The sequence below is a fragment of the Grammomys surdaster genome, unplaced genomic scaffold (assembly GCF_004785775.1).
Source record: "Grammomys surdaster isolate TR1022 unplaced genomic scaffold, NIH_TR_1.0 97, whole genome shotgun sequence".
Lineage (NCBI taxonomy): Eukaryota > Metazoa > Chordata > Mammalia > Rodentia > Muridae > Grammomys > Grammomys surdaster.
Window position 1 is genome coordinate 6,469,009 of NW_021604576.1, and position 19,825 is coordinate 6,488,833.

Sequence of the window (19,825 nt, forward strand, 5' to 3'; positions counted from 1 at the left end):
CATGACAACAGAAGGTGCAGGTAAGGGGCATGACAACAGAAGGTGCTGGTAAGGTCCAGGTAAGAGGATGTCCTAAAAGACAGAACTCAGCTGCTTGATGGCACTATAAGCCAGAGAATGATTAGTTCTTATCCCAGCTCTGGGGATTCTATTGGTAACTAAACTTGCATCCATTGAAGAGGATAGCAGAAAGTGTTTTGACACATACCCAAAACCTAATTTTTTCTTGTCTCCAAATTTTCATGCACACAAAGTCCTACACAGAACAAAACAAATCTCATAGTACAAACTTTCTTATTTACTATATACAGGATGAGCATCCAAATCCAAAATCTAAAATATTCCAAAACCGAAAATTTCAGGAATGCTTATTTATTTATACAAACTAGAAATAATATTAAAGATTACCAAAATAAAATGAAGCAAACAAACAAACCCTTGATATGTAGTTTACATATTTTAGAAAGCTACCAAAGAAAGAAAAAGATGACATTAATGTAGCGGGAAATTCCTTCAAGTTGGGAGGAGCTAAGGTGGGAGGAGTAAGGAGAGATGTAGCAGGCGCCATGGATGGCCTCTCATGTACCTGGAGCAGTCCTGGGTAACAACTTATATCTAGGTTAGTTAACTGGGAAACGCCTCTAATTGTGTGAGCATCTTGTTTATTGAGCATTACCAAACATATAAAGCCTTTGTTTAATCATTAAGTCTTAGAGTGTCATTTTATACTGGGTACCGGGTGGATGGCGGGATGGTCTGGGCTCAGCCCAACCTTGTGGAGACAGTGTGGAAGATTGGCAGAGCCATCTCCTACACTGGGGTCTTGTGGGTAGCAGGGCCAGTGTCTCTGGCCACCTGAGTGGACAGCCTGATCCGAGCCGTAGCAGTATGCAGCTGCCGCTCCCGTGGTCACAGGCCTACGCTAGTCAGGAACATGGCAGCTGATTAAGAAAAGTCAGACTGAATGCAGCCGTCATAGATATCTCACTCAACACATTAACACCATCTAATTTGCTGATTACCGAATAGAGGTATCGTTGGTTGAATTGTTGCATAGCTCCCTGCAATTGATTCCGCTGAGACTGCCACTGTTCAAAATTTCGAACAGATTCCATGGTAGGTCGCTGCCAGGTTGTTGTTCTGGTGTTATGATCCACATAATAAACTCTTCCACGATCATCAACTCTCCTTTCCCAACTACAATAAATAAGGAATAAAAATGAAGTAATGAATTATCTCCTGACAACTGTGCCATAAAGTCTGCTTATGTTTTTATGGTTAAACACAGCATATGGATCTATGAAGCATTTATTTTTCCTAAACTACCTTACTCTTCTATCACAGACAGACTTATACCTTGTTTCTTCTTGAGAAACAGCTTTCAGACATGTCTACAGAAGAAGCATTCACCATTTCAGTTTCATTTCCTAGTACCATGTGTGTCATTCCCCCATGCCATTCTTTTAACTTCAGAAGGTCAGATGCCCTGTTCTGCATCTTTTAACAAGAATTCTACTCAGGCTCCACATTCTGTTCATTAGTTGTAATTTTTCAACACCTGGAATCTATTAAGCCAGTGTTTGACATTAACTTTATACTACGACTATCTAAGAATCTTTTCAGGAATCAATTCGGAATTCTTCCAAAGTTACTGTTAAAAATATAATAGGTTTCCACAAAAATATGTGTGATTCTCCATAAATAATGATGTACATTATTAGATTTCATGAGATTTAAGGTATGTAAGTGGTATTAAGACTGTTACAAAATTAAGATACAAACTTTGTTACATGTAAGGTCATATGCCATCATATCAAAAATTATAGTTTTAAAAAACAGACTAAATAAAGTTCCTGATATTACTCAGAGCCAATAATAAACTGATTCCTTTGATTTTTAAAATAATTTTTTACACAATGCATCGACAGCAAGTTGAATTATAATATTGAATTCAATTCAAACACTCTCCCTATGCTTGGAATATATTTCCATAAGCCTTTGACACTTGAACCCCTGGCTCTTCAGATCACTGTGAAAATTGTTTAAGAAAGAGCTCAGCATTTATTCCTAGGGTATTGAGAACTTATCACTGGAAAACATAGATGTGGTATTTCAATATAGCACATCCTAAGGCTCATTTTAAATAAGCAGGTGCACTATGTTACAGTCATGCATTTAATCCAAAGAGAACTATAATATAAAGTTTATTTCACCAGAACCACTATCCAAGAATTATAAAGAGATTATTTTTAAATCATTATTCATGATAGTATACCAAATAAATTTAAAACTTACACACAATAAAAATATAATTAAAGATACATAAGAATGCTGCATTACCCTGGAGGCAAAGGTTGTGGTCTTTCCCATGTAGTAGTTCTAGTATTATGATCCACATAATAGGTTCTACCATGAGGATCTTTTCTCTGTTCCCACCTGCAATAAAAGTACAAATAGAAATAAAAAACAAAAGATTAGGAAATCTAAAATGTTCTAGAATCAGGAACATTACAAGCAGGCTTTACTTAACAAGGTCCACACATACATAATAAACATACACACACAAACAAACAAACACACACACACACACACACACGTAAACAGCCCGTTCTGCTGCTCCAGTCTGCGGGTCAGGGCCTAGCAAGAGAGAGAGTGGGGATGGAGACGCAAAGAATGGAGAAGAATGGTGACAAGACAGGGAGTCTGATCTATTCTCTTCTTCAAGTCTCGCCTTTATTGAAAGGAAATCATGGGTATATATAAGCACAAGCAGGGGAACACAGCTGAAGACACTTTACCACATGCACACTGCAGCTGGGGGCAATAAACAACAAAACAAGATATGTAAGAAAAGCAAGATAATTATCAGAGTGTGCTCAGCTGTTGTAGGCTGTTGAAAACAAGTCTCTTGTCAGGCTATATGGCTCAAGATGGCTGCAAAGATGATAGCCGCTTTCTGCTCAGAGTCGGCTCCCAACACACACACACATACACACACATGAAAACTATCTAAAGGCATTTTGATTTCTTAATTATTGCTTATTTATAAGCAGAAACTAAATAATTATAGTTAAGAAAGCATAGAATAGTTAAATAGTTACATTTTTTATTCACCAATTTACACTCTTCCAAATTACCAGAAAAGAAAAGCAATCAAGAGTTAAGGGACTGTAACACAGAACAACCCTGAGTCACTAAGTGCTAATAAGCCATATCCAATTCGACTTGATTTCAAAATTCTACACCCAAAAAGTTTTTAACATAAGCATCCTTAAAGACATGTGGTGGTACTGCTCCTGACAATTCTGCCACTTTGTGCACACACACAGGGGCTTCCTATGCACATCTATTCCACTATTCATTTTGGTAGTCCTTTGAATGAACATCAAAAATTTACCTTTTCCAAAAAGCCTCTCAATCCCTCGTTTTCACTACTTTGATTTTCTTTTATCAGTTCCCCATTTCATCTTCTCTATTTTCTCAATATGATACTTTGGGGGAGGGGTTAAAAATATAAGCATCTTGTCATACAGTTCTTTCACTTGCTTGGTTAGATTCACACCAAGGTATTTTATATTATTTGTGACTATTGTGAAGGGTGTCATTTCCCTAATTTCTTTCTCAGTCTGTTTATCTTTCATGTAGAGGAAGGCTACTGATTTGTTTGAGTTGATTTTATAACCAGCCACTTTGCTGAAGTTGTTTATCAGGTTTAGGAGTTCTCTGGTGGAAGTTTGGGGGTCACTTAAGTATACTATCATATCATCTGCAAATAGCGATATTTTGACTTCTTCCTTTCCTATTTGTATCCCTTTGACTTCTTTTTGTTGTCTAATTGCTCTGGCTAGGACTTTGAGTACTATATTGAATAGGTAGGAAGAGAGTGGGCAGCCTTGTCTAGTCCCTGATTTTAGTGGGATTGGTTCAAGTTTCTCTCTAGTTTGGTGTTGGCTACTGGTTTGCTGTATATAGCTTTTACTACATTTAGGTATGGGCCTTGAATTCCTGATCTTTCCAAGACTTTTATCATGAAGCGATGTTGAATTTTGTCAAATGCTTTCTAAGCATCTAGTGATATGATCATGTGTTTTTTTTTCTTTGAGTTTGTTTATATAGTGGATTACATTGATGGATTTCCATATACTGAACCAACCCTGTATTCCTGGATAAAGTCTACTTGATCATGATGGATGATTGTTTTGATGTGTTCTTGGATTTGGTTTGCGAGAATGTTATTGAGTATTTTTGCATCGATGTTCATAAGGGAAATTGGTCTGAATTTCTCTTTCTTTGTTGGGTCTTTGTGTGGTTTAGGTATGAGCGTAATTGTGGCTTCATAGAATGAATTGGGTAATGTACCTTCTGTTTCTATTTTGTGGAATAGTTTGAAGGGAATTGGTATCAAACTCAAAGATCTGATAGAATTCTGCACTAAAACCATCTGGTCCTGGGCTTTTTTTGGTAGGGAGACTTTTAAGGAGTGCTGCAATTTCTTTAGAGGTTATGGGACTATTTAAGTGGTTTATCTGCTCCTGATTTAACTTTGGTACCTGGTATCTGTCTAGAAAATTGTATGTTTCATCCAGATTTTCCAGTTTTGTTGAGTATAGCCTTTTGTAGTAGGATCTGATGATTTTTTTGAATTTCCTCAGTTTCTGTAGTTATGTTTCCCTTTTCAGTTCTAATTTTATTAATTTGGAACTTCGAGTCTCTGAAGAAAGAAATCGAAGAAAGATCTCAGAAGATGGAAAGTTCTCCCATGCTCATGGATTGGCAGGATTAATATAGTATAAATGGCCATCTTGCCGAAAGCAATCTACAGATTCAATGCAATCCCCATTAAAATCCTAACTCAATTCTTCAGAGAGTAAGAAAGAGAAATTCTCAAATTCATTTGGAATAACAAAAACCCAGGACAGCAAAAACTATTCTCAACAATAAAAGAACTTCTGGGGGAATCACCATCCCTGACCTAAAGCTGTACTACAGAACAATAGTGATAAAAACTGCATGGTGTTCTGTTCAGGAACTTTTCCCCTGTGCCCAAGTATTCGAGGCTTTTCCCCACCTTCTCTTCTATTAGTTTCAGTGTATCTGGTTTTATGTGGAGGTCCTTTATCCACTTAGATTTGAGCTTTGTACAAGGGGATAAGAATGGATCAATTTTCATTCTTCTACATGTTGTCCTCCAGTTGAACCAGCACCATTTGCTGATAAGAGACTGATATGGATGTCTCCTCAGAGGTCTTCAAGAGTCTGACATATTCAGAGGCAGATGCTCACAACTAGCCATTGAAGTGATCATGGGGTTCTCAATGGAGGAGTTAGAGTGAAGACTGAAGGAGCTGAAAGGATTTGTGGCCCCATGAGGAGAGCAACAATACCAACCAACCACAGCTCCCAGGGTCTAAACCACCAGCCTGGGAGCACTTATGGAGGGATCCAGGGCCTTAGCTGAATATATAAGAGTGGAGGGCCCTGCTGGGCACAGGTGGAAGATGAGATCCTTGACCTCATGAAGGCTGGACGCCCCAGGGGGTGGGAGTTGTGAGGGTGGGGAGGTGGGAGTGGGGGGGTAGATAGAGGTTACATCCACAAAGAAGAAGAAGGAGGTGTGAGGGGATTGGGGGTTCCTGGGTGGGTGGGGGATGGGGTAAGAGGACAACATATGAAATGTAAATAAAACATCCAATAAAAAAATTAAAAAAAAAAACAAAAAACAAACAAACAAAAAAAAAACTGCATGGTGTTGGTATAGAGATAGGCAGGAAGATCAATGGAGTGGAACTGAAGACCCAGAAATGAACCCACACTCCTATGGTCACTTGATCTTTGACAAAGGAGCTAAAACTGTCCAATGGAAAAAGGACAGCATTTTCAACAAATGGTGCTGGTTCAACTGGAGGACAACACATAGAAGAATGAAAATAGATCCATTCTTATCTCCTTGTACAAAGTTTAAGTCCAAGTAGATAAAGGACTTCACATAAAACCAGATACACTGAAACTAACAGAAGAGAAGGTGGGCAAGACTCTCAAATACCTAGGTATAGGGGAAAAGTTCTTGAACAGAACACCAATGGTTTATGCTCTAAGATCAAGAATTGACAAATGGACCTCATAACATTCCAAATCTTCTGTAAGGCAAAGGACACTGTCAATAGGACAAAATGGCAACCAACATATTGGGAAAAGATCTTTACCAATCCCACATCTGATAGAGGGCTAATATCCAATATATACAAAGAACTCAAGAAATTAGACTCCAGACAACCAAATAACCCTATTAAAAAATGGAGTACAGAGCTAAACAAAGAATTCTCAACTGAGGAAACTCGAATGGCCGAGAAGCACCTAAAGAAATGTTCAACACCTTTAGACATCAGGGAAATGCAAATCAAAACAACCCTGAGATTCCATCTCACACCAGTCAGAATGGCCAAGATCAAAAACTCTGGTGATAGTAGATGCTGGCGAGGATGTGGAGAAAGAGGAACACTCCTCCACTGTTGGTGGGATTGCAAGATGGTGCAACTACTCTGGAAATGAGTCTGGCAGTTCCGCAGAAAACTGGACATATCATTACCTGAGGACCCAGCTATACCACTCCTGGGCATATACCCAGAAGATGCTCCAACACATAACAAGGACATATGCTCCACTATGTTCATAGCAGCCTTATTTATGATAGTCCGAAGTTGGAAAGAACCTAGATGTCCTTCAACAGAAGAATGGATCCAGAAAATGTGATACATTTACACAATAGAATACTACTCAGCTGTTAAAAACAATGAATTTGAGAAATTCTTAGGCAAATGGAACTACAAAATATCCCGAGTGAGGTAACCCAATCACAAAAGAACACACATCATATGCACTCACTGATAATTGGATATTTGCCCCAAAGCTCTCAGTACCCTATATATAACCCCTAGACCACATGAAACTCACGAAGAAGGAAGACCAAAGTGTGGGTACTTCGGTTCTTCTTAGAAGGAGTAACAAAATGTTCAAGGGAGCAAATATGGAGACAAAAACATGGGACAGAAACTGAAGGAGGGGTTGTCTGGAGACTGGTCCTTCTGGGTATCCATCCATCCCATGTGCAGTCACCAAAGGCAAACACTGATGTGGATGCCAGGAAGTGCATGCTGACATGAGCCTGATATAGCGGTCTCCTTAGAGGTCTGATAGAACCTGACATATACAGAGGTGGATGCTCACAGCTAATCACTGAACTGATCATGGTGTTCCCAATGGAGGAGTTAGAGAGAAGACTGAAGGAGCTGAAAGAGTTTGCAGTCCCATGGGGAGAGCAACAATACCAACCAACCAGAGCTCCCAGGGTCTAAACCACCAGCCTGGGAGCACATAGGGAGAGACCCATGGCTCCAGCTGTATATGTAGGGGAGAATGGCATTGTTGCGCATAGGTGGGAGAGGAAGTCCTTGGTCTAGTGAAGGCTGGATGCGCCAGTTTGAGGGAAATCATGGGTGAAGAGGTGGGAGTGGGTGGGTGGGTATGGGTACATCCTCATAGAAGCAGGAGGGGAGATGGGATAGGGGATTCTTGGGTGGGCCGGAAATAGGGAAAGGGGATCACATCTGAAATGTAAATAAAATATCTAATAAAAAAAAGGAAAAAAGGAAGAAAAATAAAAAAACCAACCAAACAACAACAAAAATAAGCATCATCCTAATAGCTAACTTTCATAGTGCTGGTAAGAGTTAAACAGGCTGCTTAAAGAGAAAAGAAAATTGACAGTCTTACCCAGCACTGGACCCTGCATGCTACAATACTGACTTGCCAGGCAAAATGTGCCCACTGGTCAGACAGTGGTTAGACTGGTTATGGGGTAATCAGTGTGACTGGACTTGAGGCTTGTTCCACTGAGGGGAATTCATGCCTGGTGCTATTTCCTGAAGAAACGCCATGGCTAGGATAGTTATAGGCCCCAGGGGAGAAGCCACTGATGCTGTTTGTGAAAGGGTTGTGTTGTCTACTAACATTTATATTTACATGCATATGTTTGTGCTGTTCTCAACTTTGGTCACAGAAGTTTCTTAATGCAGAGGTTAGTTATTAAGGCAGAGCCTTCTAAGTGCTCAAAGTTCTCAGAATAAGTGACCATGACTTCTATCCCTGCGCCCCACCTCCTTTTAAGGCTCAGGGAACATTATGGAAGAGGGCATGGAAAGAATGTAGATCTAGAGATTGGGGAGGAGTGCTGTGAAATGTCCTCTGGACATGGCATGGCTGTTGTGCACATAAACTCAAGTGGCAAAGCTACCAGCTTACTAGTTGCACAAGATCAAGTCAGTTGAGACTTTAACACGGAATGCAAAGGAGTTTCCAAAGTCCCACCCCTAGTTGGGGAGCTACTAACAATTGAGAGTAAACTGACAGCCACCTGTTGGAGGTACAAGAACTAGTGGATTCACCCTGCCCCAAGAAATGATTCCACACCTATGTGCTTATAAACAGCATTAACTGAGCTCAGCAGAGTAACAGGGGGAAAAAGGACATGAAGTTAGGAGCAAGCTGTATTGCAGGAATGGGGATAGCTGGAGGGAGGGATAGAAGATGATCAAGATGCATTATATGCATGCATATAATTTTTGAAGAATAAATCAAAAATCCTCATGCTTCTGCATTTCTCCTTCATTTTCAATTTTAAAGTAAAACAAATTGAAAATATAAACAGGACTCCAATTTAATTTAACTGATTCTCAAAGAAACCTTATATTATTGACTTACTGTCCACCAACTGTATTCACATACTCAGACTGCACATAATAGTTATTTTCTAAGGCTAGGTTGTACCCATACACACATACTTAAAAATACCATAAACAAAAATTCATTCAATAACTTGTCACACCTAAGAAAACTAAGTCATAGAATGCTCAAGTAATACCCACGAACAAGAAAAATCCCCAAGTTTACACTTACGCCAAAAGCATAGAAATTATTAAACCTCCCTATTAAAAATTTCATGGTATACAATACTACACCAACATTTATGCTACTCTGTACTTAAAAAAAAATCCTCTCAGAGCATATCATTTAAGTGATATGAACTTTAAAATGTATTCTTTATTCTTTTAAAACTAGCTTTGACTTTTGTCAGAGTAATACACACTTTAATAGTGTATAACCCTTCACAGTAGTTAAACAGACTCCTACAGACTGTGGGTCACACAGCTCAAACAGCATCTGCTGCTCCCATCCTTTCATATTCTCATCCCCATGGCAACATTTTCAAACCATCTGTTCAGTTCTGGTATTTATTTCTTTTTGTTTTCTTATTGACATGCTTACCTTCCTAGTTTTTAATTTCAAGTAAAATATATTGACTTCTGACTGAAAAATGAAGCCACACGTTTCATTTCTGAATATTGAGCTCTGGATTATATATAAGTTCCCTCAGCACTTAAAATACATTTGCTTCCAGATTCTACTACTGATTCTGACAAGTCTGTTGTCATTATTATTAATATAAAACTTGCTTTGATTTGACCTTTAAAAAATCTCTAGGGGATGGAGAGGCTCAGCAGTTAAAGGCACTGGTTAAAACCTAGGTTTGACTTCAGCACCCACATTCTAGTTCTGAAGCATCAATAACGCACTTCTGTCCTCCACAGGTACTGCATGCACGTGGAACACAGATATACATGCAGGCAAAACAGTCATGCACGTAATACAAAAATAAATCTTTAAGAAAACAAAACCCTCCATACTTAAGACTTCTTTTATGGCTGGGGACAGGAAGACACTTAGTAGAATAAAACGTTCCCAATGAGTAATTTAAAAATAGGTATCTTCGCTTACTTTCAGTTTTGGTAAGTCTTTTCTCTAAGGAAAATTTTGCCTATCATATTTGTGAGTTTTCCTGTTATTTTATTATGGATCTCTTCTTTTTTTCTGTTACTTTGTTTATTAGACTGATGTTTCAACTTGATTTGTACATTACACATTTATCTTTTCAGTCTATTTACTGGCAAATTTCTTTACTTTTACCAATTAAAGCTTCCACTGAGCTACTTTTCCAGGCCTTAAATTTATTGAGCAATCCTTTGCTTAGTACCTGGGTATGCATGTGACACCTACCCCTACCCTCTAACAATATTAAAATAGTCTCTTTTCTTTAGGCAAAGTTTTCTTTTTTAATTAATTTATTATCGTTATTATCATTACCCTGTGTGTATGCACATGCACATGTGTGAAAGCCACTGCATGCATATGGAAGTCAGAATAGAATTTGTGGAAGTTTGTTCTCTCCTGCCACATGAGTCCCATGGATGGCAGGCTGCCAAACTTGGTGGCAGTTTTCTCTTAAGTCCTAGTGTAGCATCTTTTACATTGACTGTTTTGTCTCTTTTCATATTACAAGGTTTTATAGATGATTAATGAGTAAAAATTCTAAAATAGGCCTACTGTGGTATAGTATTAATTGAGGGTTAATATAAACTGTATTGTGGCTTTGTTAATAAACACAGTATTTAGAGTCTTTGTGGTAGGCAGGCGGAGGGTATCTTGAATAGAAGTCACCTCCAGTTTCTTGGGTAGAAAGGTAAAAGTCCTAGTTCTCAGGACAGGATTTCTCTGAAGAAGACAGGAAGCATGTTTGAAGCTTCACTGTCTTTAGTCATTAGCATCATAAAGTTCTCATCCATCGTGACATGAAACAAAACATTCCACACACCTGGTATTGCCAGAAAAGAGGCCCCAACACAGAGTAGAAGAACTAGCTCCAGGGAGCAAGACTAGAGATTCGCTTCTTTTAACTTTCGTTTCTCTTTTCCCTTTGCAGTATTGGAATTTAAACTAAAGCTTTGCAGCACAAGTGCACTACCACTGACTATGTGTTGCCCCAATCACCCTAAAATTCTGTATTTTGAGACAGAATGTAAATTGGTCAGGCAGGTCACAACTTCCAATCCTTCTTCCTTGGCCTTCCAAGTACAAGGGACTAGCAAGCCTGTGCCACCAAGCCCAGCTTTAAACTGACTTTAGTTGTCATCTTTAGCATATGTCACAGTGACACTGTCTGTTGAGCTTTCTTACCAACAGCCCTGAATTCAGTTCTGCTGGGATGTTAAGTTAGGCACATTTATGAATAACCCCCCACTAAGAGCTTGAATGCCAGTTCATGGGGACACTAAGGTGAAGTGCCTGCCATTTCCTGATCTCTGATCAGACATCTCATGATAACATGTGCAGTTTTAAACCACCTAATTTTGAATAAATACTTATGATTTACAGTCAGCTTAAGAACACTTCTATAAAATATGTTTTAATCTCTACAGTCTTAGCTTTGGATCACTTTATGTAGAGGTAGTTGACCTGTGCATAGGTTTGGGAAATCTGGTAAGTGTGCTAGTATTTGTTACTTCTTCAGAGAGATTAAAAATAAGTTCTGGGTCTTTTCTTGTTCCCAAATAGTACTATATTATTAAAGAGTTCTATTGAGCTTCTCCTCAGCCAATTACATAAACCTGAATATGTATGTATGTGTATACATATATATGTATGTGTGTGTGTATATATATATATATTCACTACTGATGTAATAGTCTACTCAACTCCATCCTATCACTCTTTTAAGATTATTATTTATTTAAATGCATGTTGTTTGTATCTGTGTGCACATGTGTGCAAGTACCCAAAGATACCAGAAGAATATGTTCATGGCCTGAAGCTGGAGTTATATAGGTGGTTGGGAGATCCCTCATATAGGTGCTGGAAACTAAACTTGGTCCTCTAAAGAACACAAGTGCTCATAACCACAGAACCATCTCTCCAACCCTTCTATCCAAAAAACTCATTTTTAAAAACATTTATTTGCTTATTTGTATGTGTGCTTATGCAGATGTGTATGTGTATTTACCCATCATGCCATCTTTTTTATCTAGTACTTCATCACGGGTATAGGGTACATTATAGTAGACTACCTATGTGAATGATGTAGGCAAAGACATGGCATCCTTCATTACCCTACCCTACCCCTAGTACCTTTTTTTCCATTGCTGAACATCCATTCTGGACAACTCTCAGGTCCCACTGGTAGAATGTTACCACTAAAATGACAGCTCAGCAAGCAGCCTCCCCTTGGAGCAGCTGATAGGAGAGGACAAAAGGGCACAGTAGGATCTAGGATTCTCTGGGCAAGTAGTGAAACCAGCCAGGTTCCTTTACAGATCAGTAGCTCTCTGACCTGAGAATTGTCTGAAAAGGGCAAAGAAGGCAAGTGATATCCAACATACCCATAGTATGCAGTGTTCTACCCCAGGCAGAAGGGTTGGGGCAGGGTAGGCATTTTGTCTTTTTTTAAGTCAGTAACTGAATAATATTCTTAACTTTGCCTCCTGGCCCAGAAATATGAAATGATTTACTACTTAGCACTTTATTAGTTTGCCCCTGATGTAATACATAGGTGTAGAAAACTGTAAAGAAAACATTCAAATATAAATGTAGTCTTCCCTCTTTTATGTTCCAAACTGTTTAGCTTAAGAAAGATGAACTACATTAACAACATAGTGATTAATTTCAGACCTTCTGGATGTTCTGTCTTCCTAAAACAGTAATGCTCCTCTGCTGCCTCTCCTTCTCTAGACAGAGAGGCACAGGCCAAAAGACAAAGCCTTCTGAAGGAAAGGTAGAGGGTAGTGTCTGCATGAAATACAAGAGAACTGTGCAGAAGGCAGAAAACCAAGTTCAGATCAAGTTCTTCCCTACACATAGAGGTACAATAACTAAAATGCTAAGATCTACTAGGGAAGCACATGCAGACAGGCCACAGTCTGAAACCACAAGTACACAATGGTGAAACTAGGTGAGCCAATAAAAAGTATTGAGAGAAAAACAGCTTAAAAAGCAAGAAGTTAGAGCACAATACTGTGATGAGCAGACAAATGAGTAAGATAAATCGGAGCCCTCCAGGGTAGTTGCAAAGGCTACAAAGTCAACATTCTAATTACTGTAGGCTGTACTGAATAGTGCGGTGGTAATCAGATTGAGAAAGGGACCCATATCACATATGTGAATGTTTGGTTTCCAGTGAATTGTTTAGGAATGACTAGGAGATGTGGCCTTGTTGGAGGTGTGTCACTGGTGGTGGGCTTTGAGGTCTGAAAAGTTCACATCAGGCTCGGGTTCATTCCTTTTCTGCCTACTACTTGTGTATCAGATGTGAGCTCTCAGCCAATGCTCCAGGACAATGTCTGCCTACTGCCCTGCTCCCAACTATGTTGATCACACATCAACCCTCTGAAACTGTAAAGCAACCTCCAACTGAATGCTTTCTTTTATAAAGTTGCCTTGGTCATAGTGACTGTTCACAATAGAAAAGTAACACTAAGACAAGTGTCATATTTTTGTCATTGCACTTTCAAACTATGTTGTACATACATGGTAACAAGTCTAAGCTTATGTCTTGAAGGTAGACAAAATGAATGAATAATCAATATCAATAAGTAACAAAAAGATATATAAGGAGTAAGCAATATTTAAATAAAGATGAAGAATCATTCTTTAAAGAAAAGCACTGGGAATTAAAACATTCATATAAAGAAACTTAAAGGAGATTAGAAAAAACTAAGATTAGAAAAATCCAGGCTTGTAATAGAGTCCTTTGGAGACTGTCACCTGCATTCACTAGTGCTGGGAATAGATGGCCAGCCTCTATGAAGGATGCAGATCATACAGAGAGCTAGAGAACTGTAGTTATGACAAGGTCACTACTATAGACAATAAAAATGAAATCAAAAGGTCTTACAGATTCACATCTGGTTTGTTCACTTCAAACAATATATATATTTCGACCAGATAAATGACTGTTCTTAACTCTAAAATGTAGTTTCACTAGAGCAAAAAAGTTGTATGACTGTTACCACTTAGAGTTCAATGTTACGATTTTTTTTTATTATTTTTAATTAGGTGTATGTGTGTGTTAGTGTATGCTTGTGTATATGTATGCACCTGAATGCAGATGCCCACAGAGGTCAGAAGCATGGTATCCTGGAGGTGAGTTTCTAACCTTGTGTCAGGCACACAGGAAGGAAATTTGAGCCCTCTGCAAGAACTTGAACTTTTTTTTTTTTTTAGAACTTGTACTTGTACTGCTGAACCATCTCTCTGGTCCCTACCTTAATTTTTTTTTTTTAAAGGAAACATTTCATATAAATATCCAATACTCATACTTCATCAGAAAATTTCTACATAAATGGAAGTCAAACATTAAAAACATTTTCTTGACATACCCTGATGGCAAAGATTCTGTGTTGGTGTTTCCAGACTGTGGCCGTAGAGGTTCTACACAGCCTTCTGGCTGCCTTACTTTGTCAAAAACAGAATTATTTCTAGAATCAGAGTCAGGGTCTATGAGGCTCCGAGCTTCTGGTCCCACTTCTGCACTGACAGAGGGAATACATTCATTGTGTTCTGAGGATGCTGCGGGTTCTTGTACAGGAGGCTCTTGGATGGCGGTGCTAGTGCAATTGGAAGTCAAGGTGGTGTCTTCAGATGGTAGTGAAGTACCCATGGTTGAAGTATTATCAGCTAGGACAGATGATGATTCTCCATTAACTACAAGGGAAAAATATCAAAATGACCTATGACTCAATTACCTAATCAGTTTACTAGACTTCTTCAATACCTATTCAAACTGAGTAATGTACCAGATATTAAAGAACATAAAATAACAAAGGATATCATTGAAATCAATGTTTAAGAATAAAGTGAGTAAGCATATAATAAAAACTTTAGGAATTTTAAAAATAAACTGGTAAATGATAAAAAATTTAAGTATATATACTAACTAACATATAACACCAGTAAAGAGACATCAACATTAGGAAAATAACTGTTTTCCCTCCAAATTATCAACTCTAAATCTCCTATCTTAACTGATAGCTAGTCTCAAAGCAAAACAAATGAAAAACAGTATTTTGTCCTGTCATACATGATTGCATTAATTCTTATGACAGTACCAAAGGGGACTAAAAATAAAAAGTCCAATAGTCCCATTCTAAACTTTTTTTTTCTTTAACTTGATCCCCTCTTGCCTTGTCACCTGAGTTGCTAGGATTATAAGCACACAACCAAACTCAGCTTCCATTCTACATTGACACATTTACATCAGAAGTAACCTACTCCTGAGATTTCCTTACAGTCTCACCACAATCGTGAGATGTTCAATATATCTCCGGTGCTATGGAAAGGAGACTTATATTGACAAGATAGAACGTGAGGTGGCTACTTGATGAGACAAAAATTTCTACACTTTCCTAGAAACTTGGAAGAAACATCTCTGTACTGTTTCCATGAAAGTCTACCTTAAGATGTTCTAGTATCATACAGTCCCTGAAACAATCCATGGACTCCATCCATGTGGTGGATTGATCGTGGCAAGGTAAACCTTATTTTCTCTGAGACTAGTGGCTTAGGTGACGAACTTTGAGAAAATGGGCATCCAAGAGTATGCAGGGGAGCTAGGGCATGAGTGGGGTTTACAGGATTGTCGATCACCCTGGCATACAGTATGGACCTACACTCCCCACACAAACAGCTGCCATATCCTCCAAGCAGATTCACAAAGGGCTTTGGAAACTCAAATATGCTGCAGTGTCTAGCATCAACCAAGTCCTAGGAATGCACAGAACAAATTTCTCTCCTATGAGTTTCTGCTTAGTGGTTTTACATGTGGCACCCTGTCTTACTGGCTAGTGGGGAAGCTGAGCACAAGAGGAGTGAGTTCGTCTGAAACTACTGCACTGCTACCTGACGAGCCCCCGAAAAGTAAGACGCTTGGAGTGGCTCAGCTGTATTTATTGAATTTTTTTGAAGAAATTTATAAGGAACTGTCTGTAAATCTAAATTTTAAACATATTACTCAATGACTTTATGATTAGGAAAGTATGAAAAACTACAGCAAGGTTTGTATAGAATAATAAAATTATATGAGTAAAATCAGAATTACACAGAACTTAAAGTCAGTCAGTAAGCAGTAAGCAAATAAATGAAACTTTAAGCAATCAGAGTTGAAATGGAAAGGCAATGGAAGAAAGGTTTTCCTCAAACACAGGAGTGGACAGGGTTTGGAAAAAGTTTTTTTTTTAAGTTTTATAGATAATTCTTGCATTATTTGAATTGTTATGTTCCATTAGGAAAAAAAAGAGCTTCCCAACCCACACAAAACATTATCCCTAAAACCACGCATAGGCCACCATGATGCATAATCAAAGCTAATGCAATATTAGCGAATTATGTTAGGAACTATGTCATAGTAATTGGGCAAAGGATAAAAGCAGTATGATTATTTTTAACATTAGCTAGAAGTATTCAATAAAATACTAATGAACAAAGTAAGGATGATCACAATCACTAATACAACTCAATACTGCTGTCTATATTTGACAATTAAAGCTAGAAAATCAAAAACACTGAAAAGAAAAAATAAAACTCACATGCAATAGAAATTATTTAGAACACACACAGTAAATAACCAGAAATGAGAACTAATAAATTAAATATAATATATTAGCAGAATGAAGAGTCTTAAGTTCAGCCAAGATCATACTGAAGTAGTATAAGAAAAAAAGTACTGAAAGTTGGTGTTTGTTGGTTTTGTTGTTGGTTTGCTTGTTTTTACTCCAGGCAGGCCTGGAAATTGTAATCCCACCAAGTGTTTGGGATTATAGGCATGTACCATCAGGGCATATATACTAAGGTTTTTATAGAAATAAAATGATTTAGGTATAGATAAAAACGTCTTTAGGTGAGAAGGTTTCTGCTTAAATAGAAATGCTTGTACGAATGAAGAACAACAATTCTCATTCCTTGTTGGTGGAAATACACAGCACAGCTAAGACAGAAAACGACTGAGCTGCTTTCTAGCAAACTATCATATATTCTACTGATCTCACTCCTCAACCCAAATGAAACCACACTGAAAGCCTGAACAAAATGTGGATTGAATCTTTATTTCTAATTTCTTACAATTTAAGAGACTCAAGTACAAAACTGAAATAACAATATGCATTTCTCAGAACCCACATAACTAGTATGCCACAAGAAATGAAATGTAATTAAATTGTACTTTTCCATCCAGTGTTTCTATTTGATACTGCTTTCAAAGTGATACTGTTCCATAGTTTCTGGTTATATAACTAACTCATTGTCAGTTTTCTTCATTATTAAATTAGTTTGATGTGTGTGTGAACATTTTGGTTTATTCATAATGGTTTGCTGGCTGTAACAAATATACCATATATAAGATGTCAATGGAAAATGCTAAATACAGTAGGAGGAGCAGATATATGAGAACCGTATAGTATCTACCTACGTTGTTCAGACCCTCAAGTTCTAGACTGAAGAGATCCTCCTATGTTGTCCTCATCCAAGTAGCTAGGTCTCCAGGCATGTGATACCTGCCTCCAGATTGATTTGACTTAATAAATATATCTTTAATCACTTTTACCCACTAAGGTTTGGGGGTTACAATTCTTTCAAATAAAGTAGAAAAAGGTAGAAATTCTATTATATTTGAATTCTACTTGTTATGACTTTGTTATGTTTGATTACAATATAACATTTTTTTTTTTAAGAGAGAAGTAATCAGGCCATTAGAACTGCTGCCTTTGGAAAGACTGAGGTAGTTCTCATTAAATCTTACTTCCAGTCATTCTCTGATTCCCTGTTCTACCAGGTGATCTTTATCTTTCACATACATTCCAGCCATGATAACACCCAAAATGACGTCCTCGCCACAGGTCCAAAAGAACTGAAAAACTGAACTCCCAGACTACCAAGTGCTGAACTGAAGCTGTAAACTAAATCTCTCTCTAATCATTCCTTTCTTTTTTCCTCCTCAAAGTCCCTTGACAGTGTATCCACTATGTAGCCATGCTGGCCTAGAATTTACTATATAGATAAGACTGGCCTTGAACTCACAGGGGTAGCCTGCCCCAGCCTCCTGAGTGCTAGAATTAAAGTATCTCTTTCTTTATAAGTTACAGTCTTGAATATTTTGTTATTTGAACATAAATAGATCATGATACCATTTTACTACTTTAAAAAACTATCACATGAAAAATATTTGTTTTCCTGTGCAATTTCCTTACAGGTAAAGCCATTTTAGGGTGGATATGGCTATAAAGGGAAACACTGTGAGGCAGCCCTGTAGGAATGACCCAGCTCTGTATCTGATGTAATGGTAGTTAGATGAACCACATTTCTGGAAGAAATTAAGCACTCAAGCACAAAGCAAGTAGGCCGAACTGTTTACAGTGGCAAGCTCTGAGTTTGTATCAGTGACAGTTTCCTTACTGATAACTTACTAAAGTTTCATGTGGGTTTAGCACCTGTAAAGGCCAGCACACAGGATTTCCTGTACATTTCTCTGAAGTTTTCCCCATATTTATAATTCTCAATAAGTGAAAAAAGTATAACATAGCTACAAAATCCATTTGTCTGATCCATATTACATTTACCTTTTATTAATAAGTAATAATTATATATTAGAAAAAGTCACTTCATACTAGAAGAGAGGAAGAAAGTAAAAAAAAAGTATAGTATTTTTCTTAAATACCACTTTCCAAGAACTATGATAGATATTTTTGATTTATCCCATTTAACCTTTACAAACATTATAAGGCAATTAAGAATATCAGTCCCCATTTATACAGAGAGATGCTAACTTTGATGATATTTTTGTCACATTAGCAGGCCATCTACTCTTTTCAGTCTATTCTTCACTGTCTCATCTTTTCAATGTAATCTATAATAAATATTGATGGCAAGTAAACATCTCAAATGAATCTTCTTAATCAAATGGGAGGAAAAAATCCTTCATGTACAATACTACCTCTGGTGAGACGTTATCATTTCTCTGGACTCCGTAGTATTGCCCCACATCCATTATCTGAAACCCATGGAAACAATGTATTCCAGAATCCATAGTTTGGAACTTAGAACAGTTATGTGACATCTGTATTATATACCACACCAATACCCAAACAGGTTAGAGGCCAATCATGGTGGAAAGTACAAATAGCCTCCTGCCAGTTCTATAATATTGCTAACAAATGAATTTACAACACAGCACACACACATATACACATACACACAAACATACAAAACCACACATCTATAGTGATTTCAGAAGCTTTGAAGTACAGGTATATTAGTTTGCTTTTCATACTGAAATGGAGTTTAAGGCTGGGTAACGTCTTGAAGAACAGAGGTTTACTGAGCTCATAGTTCAAGAGCTTCAATAGTATAAGCATCAGCTACGTCTTGCAGTGAATGGGAGAGCATAAGGAGTTCCACATTCATCATCACAACTCCAATAACAAAAGCTGATGTCAAGAGTCCTAAATTGAAAAAAGGGAATATTAGCAATAAAGTTCAATGGGAAAGTGTTTGCTTCCTACCTATAGATATGTGACAATACCGAGCACCCACCTTCCTAAAAGGGATGGAGGAATACTACTTGGCATCTTCATCTTAAAGGAACAGGTAATGTCCTTTTCTTGAAAGGATATCTGAATTAATTCTACTAGTAAGGAATAAGCTATCAAATATATCAACTAAACAGTTGCTGCCAACACAAAAGGTTCTAGAAGACCTTTAAAGTAAATGGAATGAGGACAGTCACACTATTTTGTAAGAAAATCACAGCAGGTGAAAAGGTTGGGAGAACACTGTAAGGCCTCTTTCAATATAAAAGATAAAGACCATCCTTTTGAGACACCCTACATAACTAAATGTGAACAGGAGGAGGTTGTAATAAGTTGACAGACACAGATGAATGTTAATTCCTGTG

The 19,825-nt window shown here is 37.7% G+C and overlaps 1 protein-coding gene across 2 annotated transcripts in view; it reads right to left on the bottom strand.

Annotated features, from left to right (window-relative positions):
• The window catches only part of Wwp1 (WW domain containing E3 ubiquitin protein ligase 1), a 101,447-nt gene that overhangs the window by 31,313 nt on the left and 50,309 nt on the right, over nucleotides 1-19,825 (bottom strand). The window contains exons 9-11 of one of the 2 annotated variants that reach the window (XM_028780182.1): nucleotides 14,262-14,586; nucleotides 2,341-2,436; nucleotides 1,023-1,197 (exon numbers count right to left, since the gene is read on the bottom strand). In XM_028780182.1, the coding sequence (XP_028636015.1) occupies nucleotides 1,023-1,197; nucleotides 2,341-2,436; nucleotides 14,262-14,586 (596 nt within the window). The remainder of the gene's footprint in view (nucleotides 1-1,022; nucleotides 1,198-2,340; nucleotides 2,437-14,261; nucleotides 14,587-19,825) is intronic. The other variant, XM_028780190.1, reaches the window with a different exon arrangement.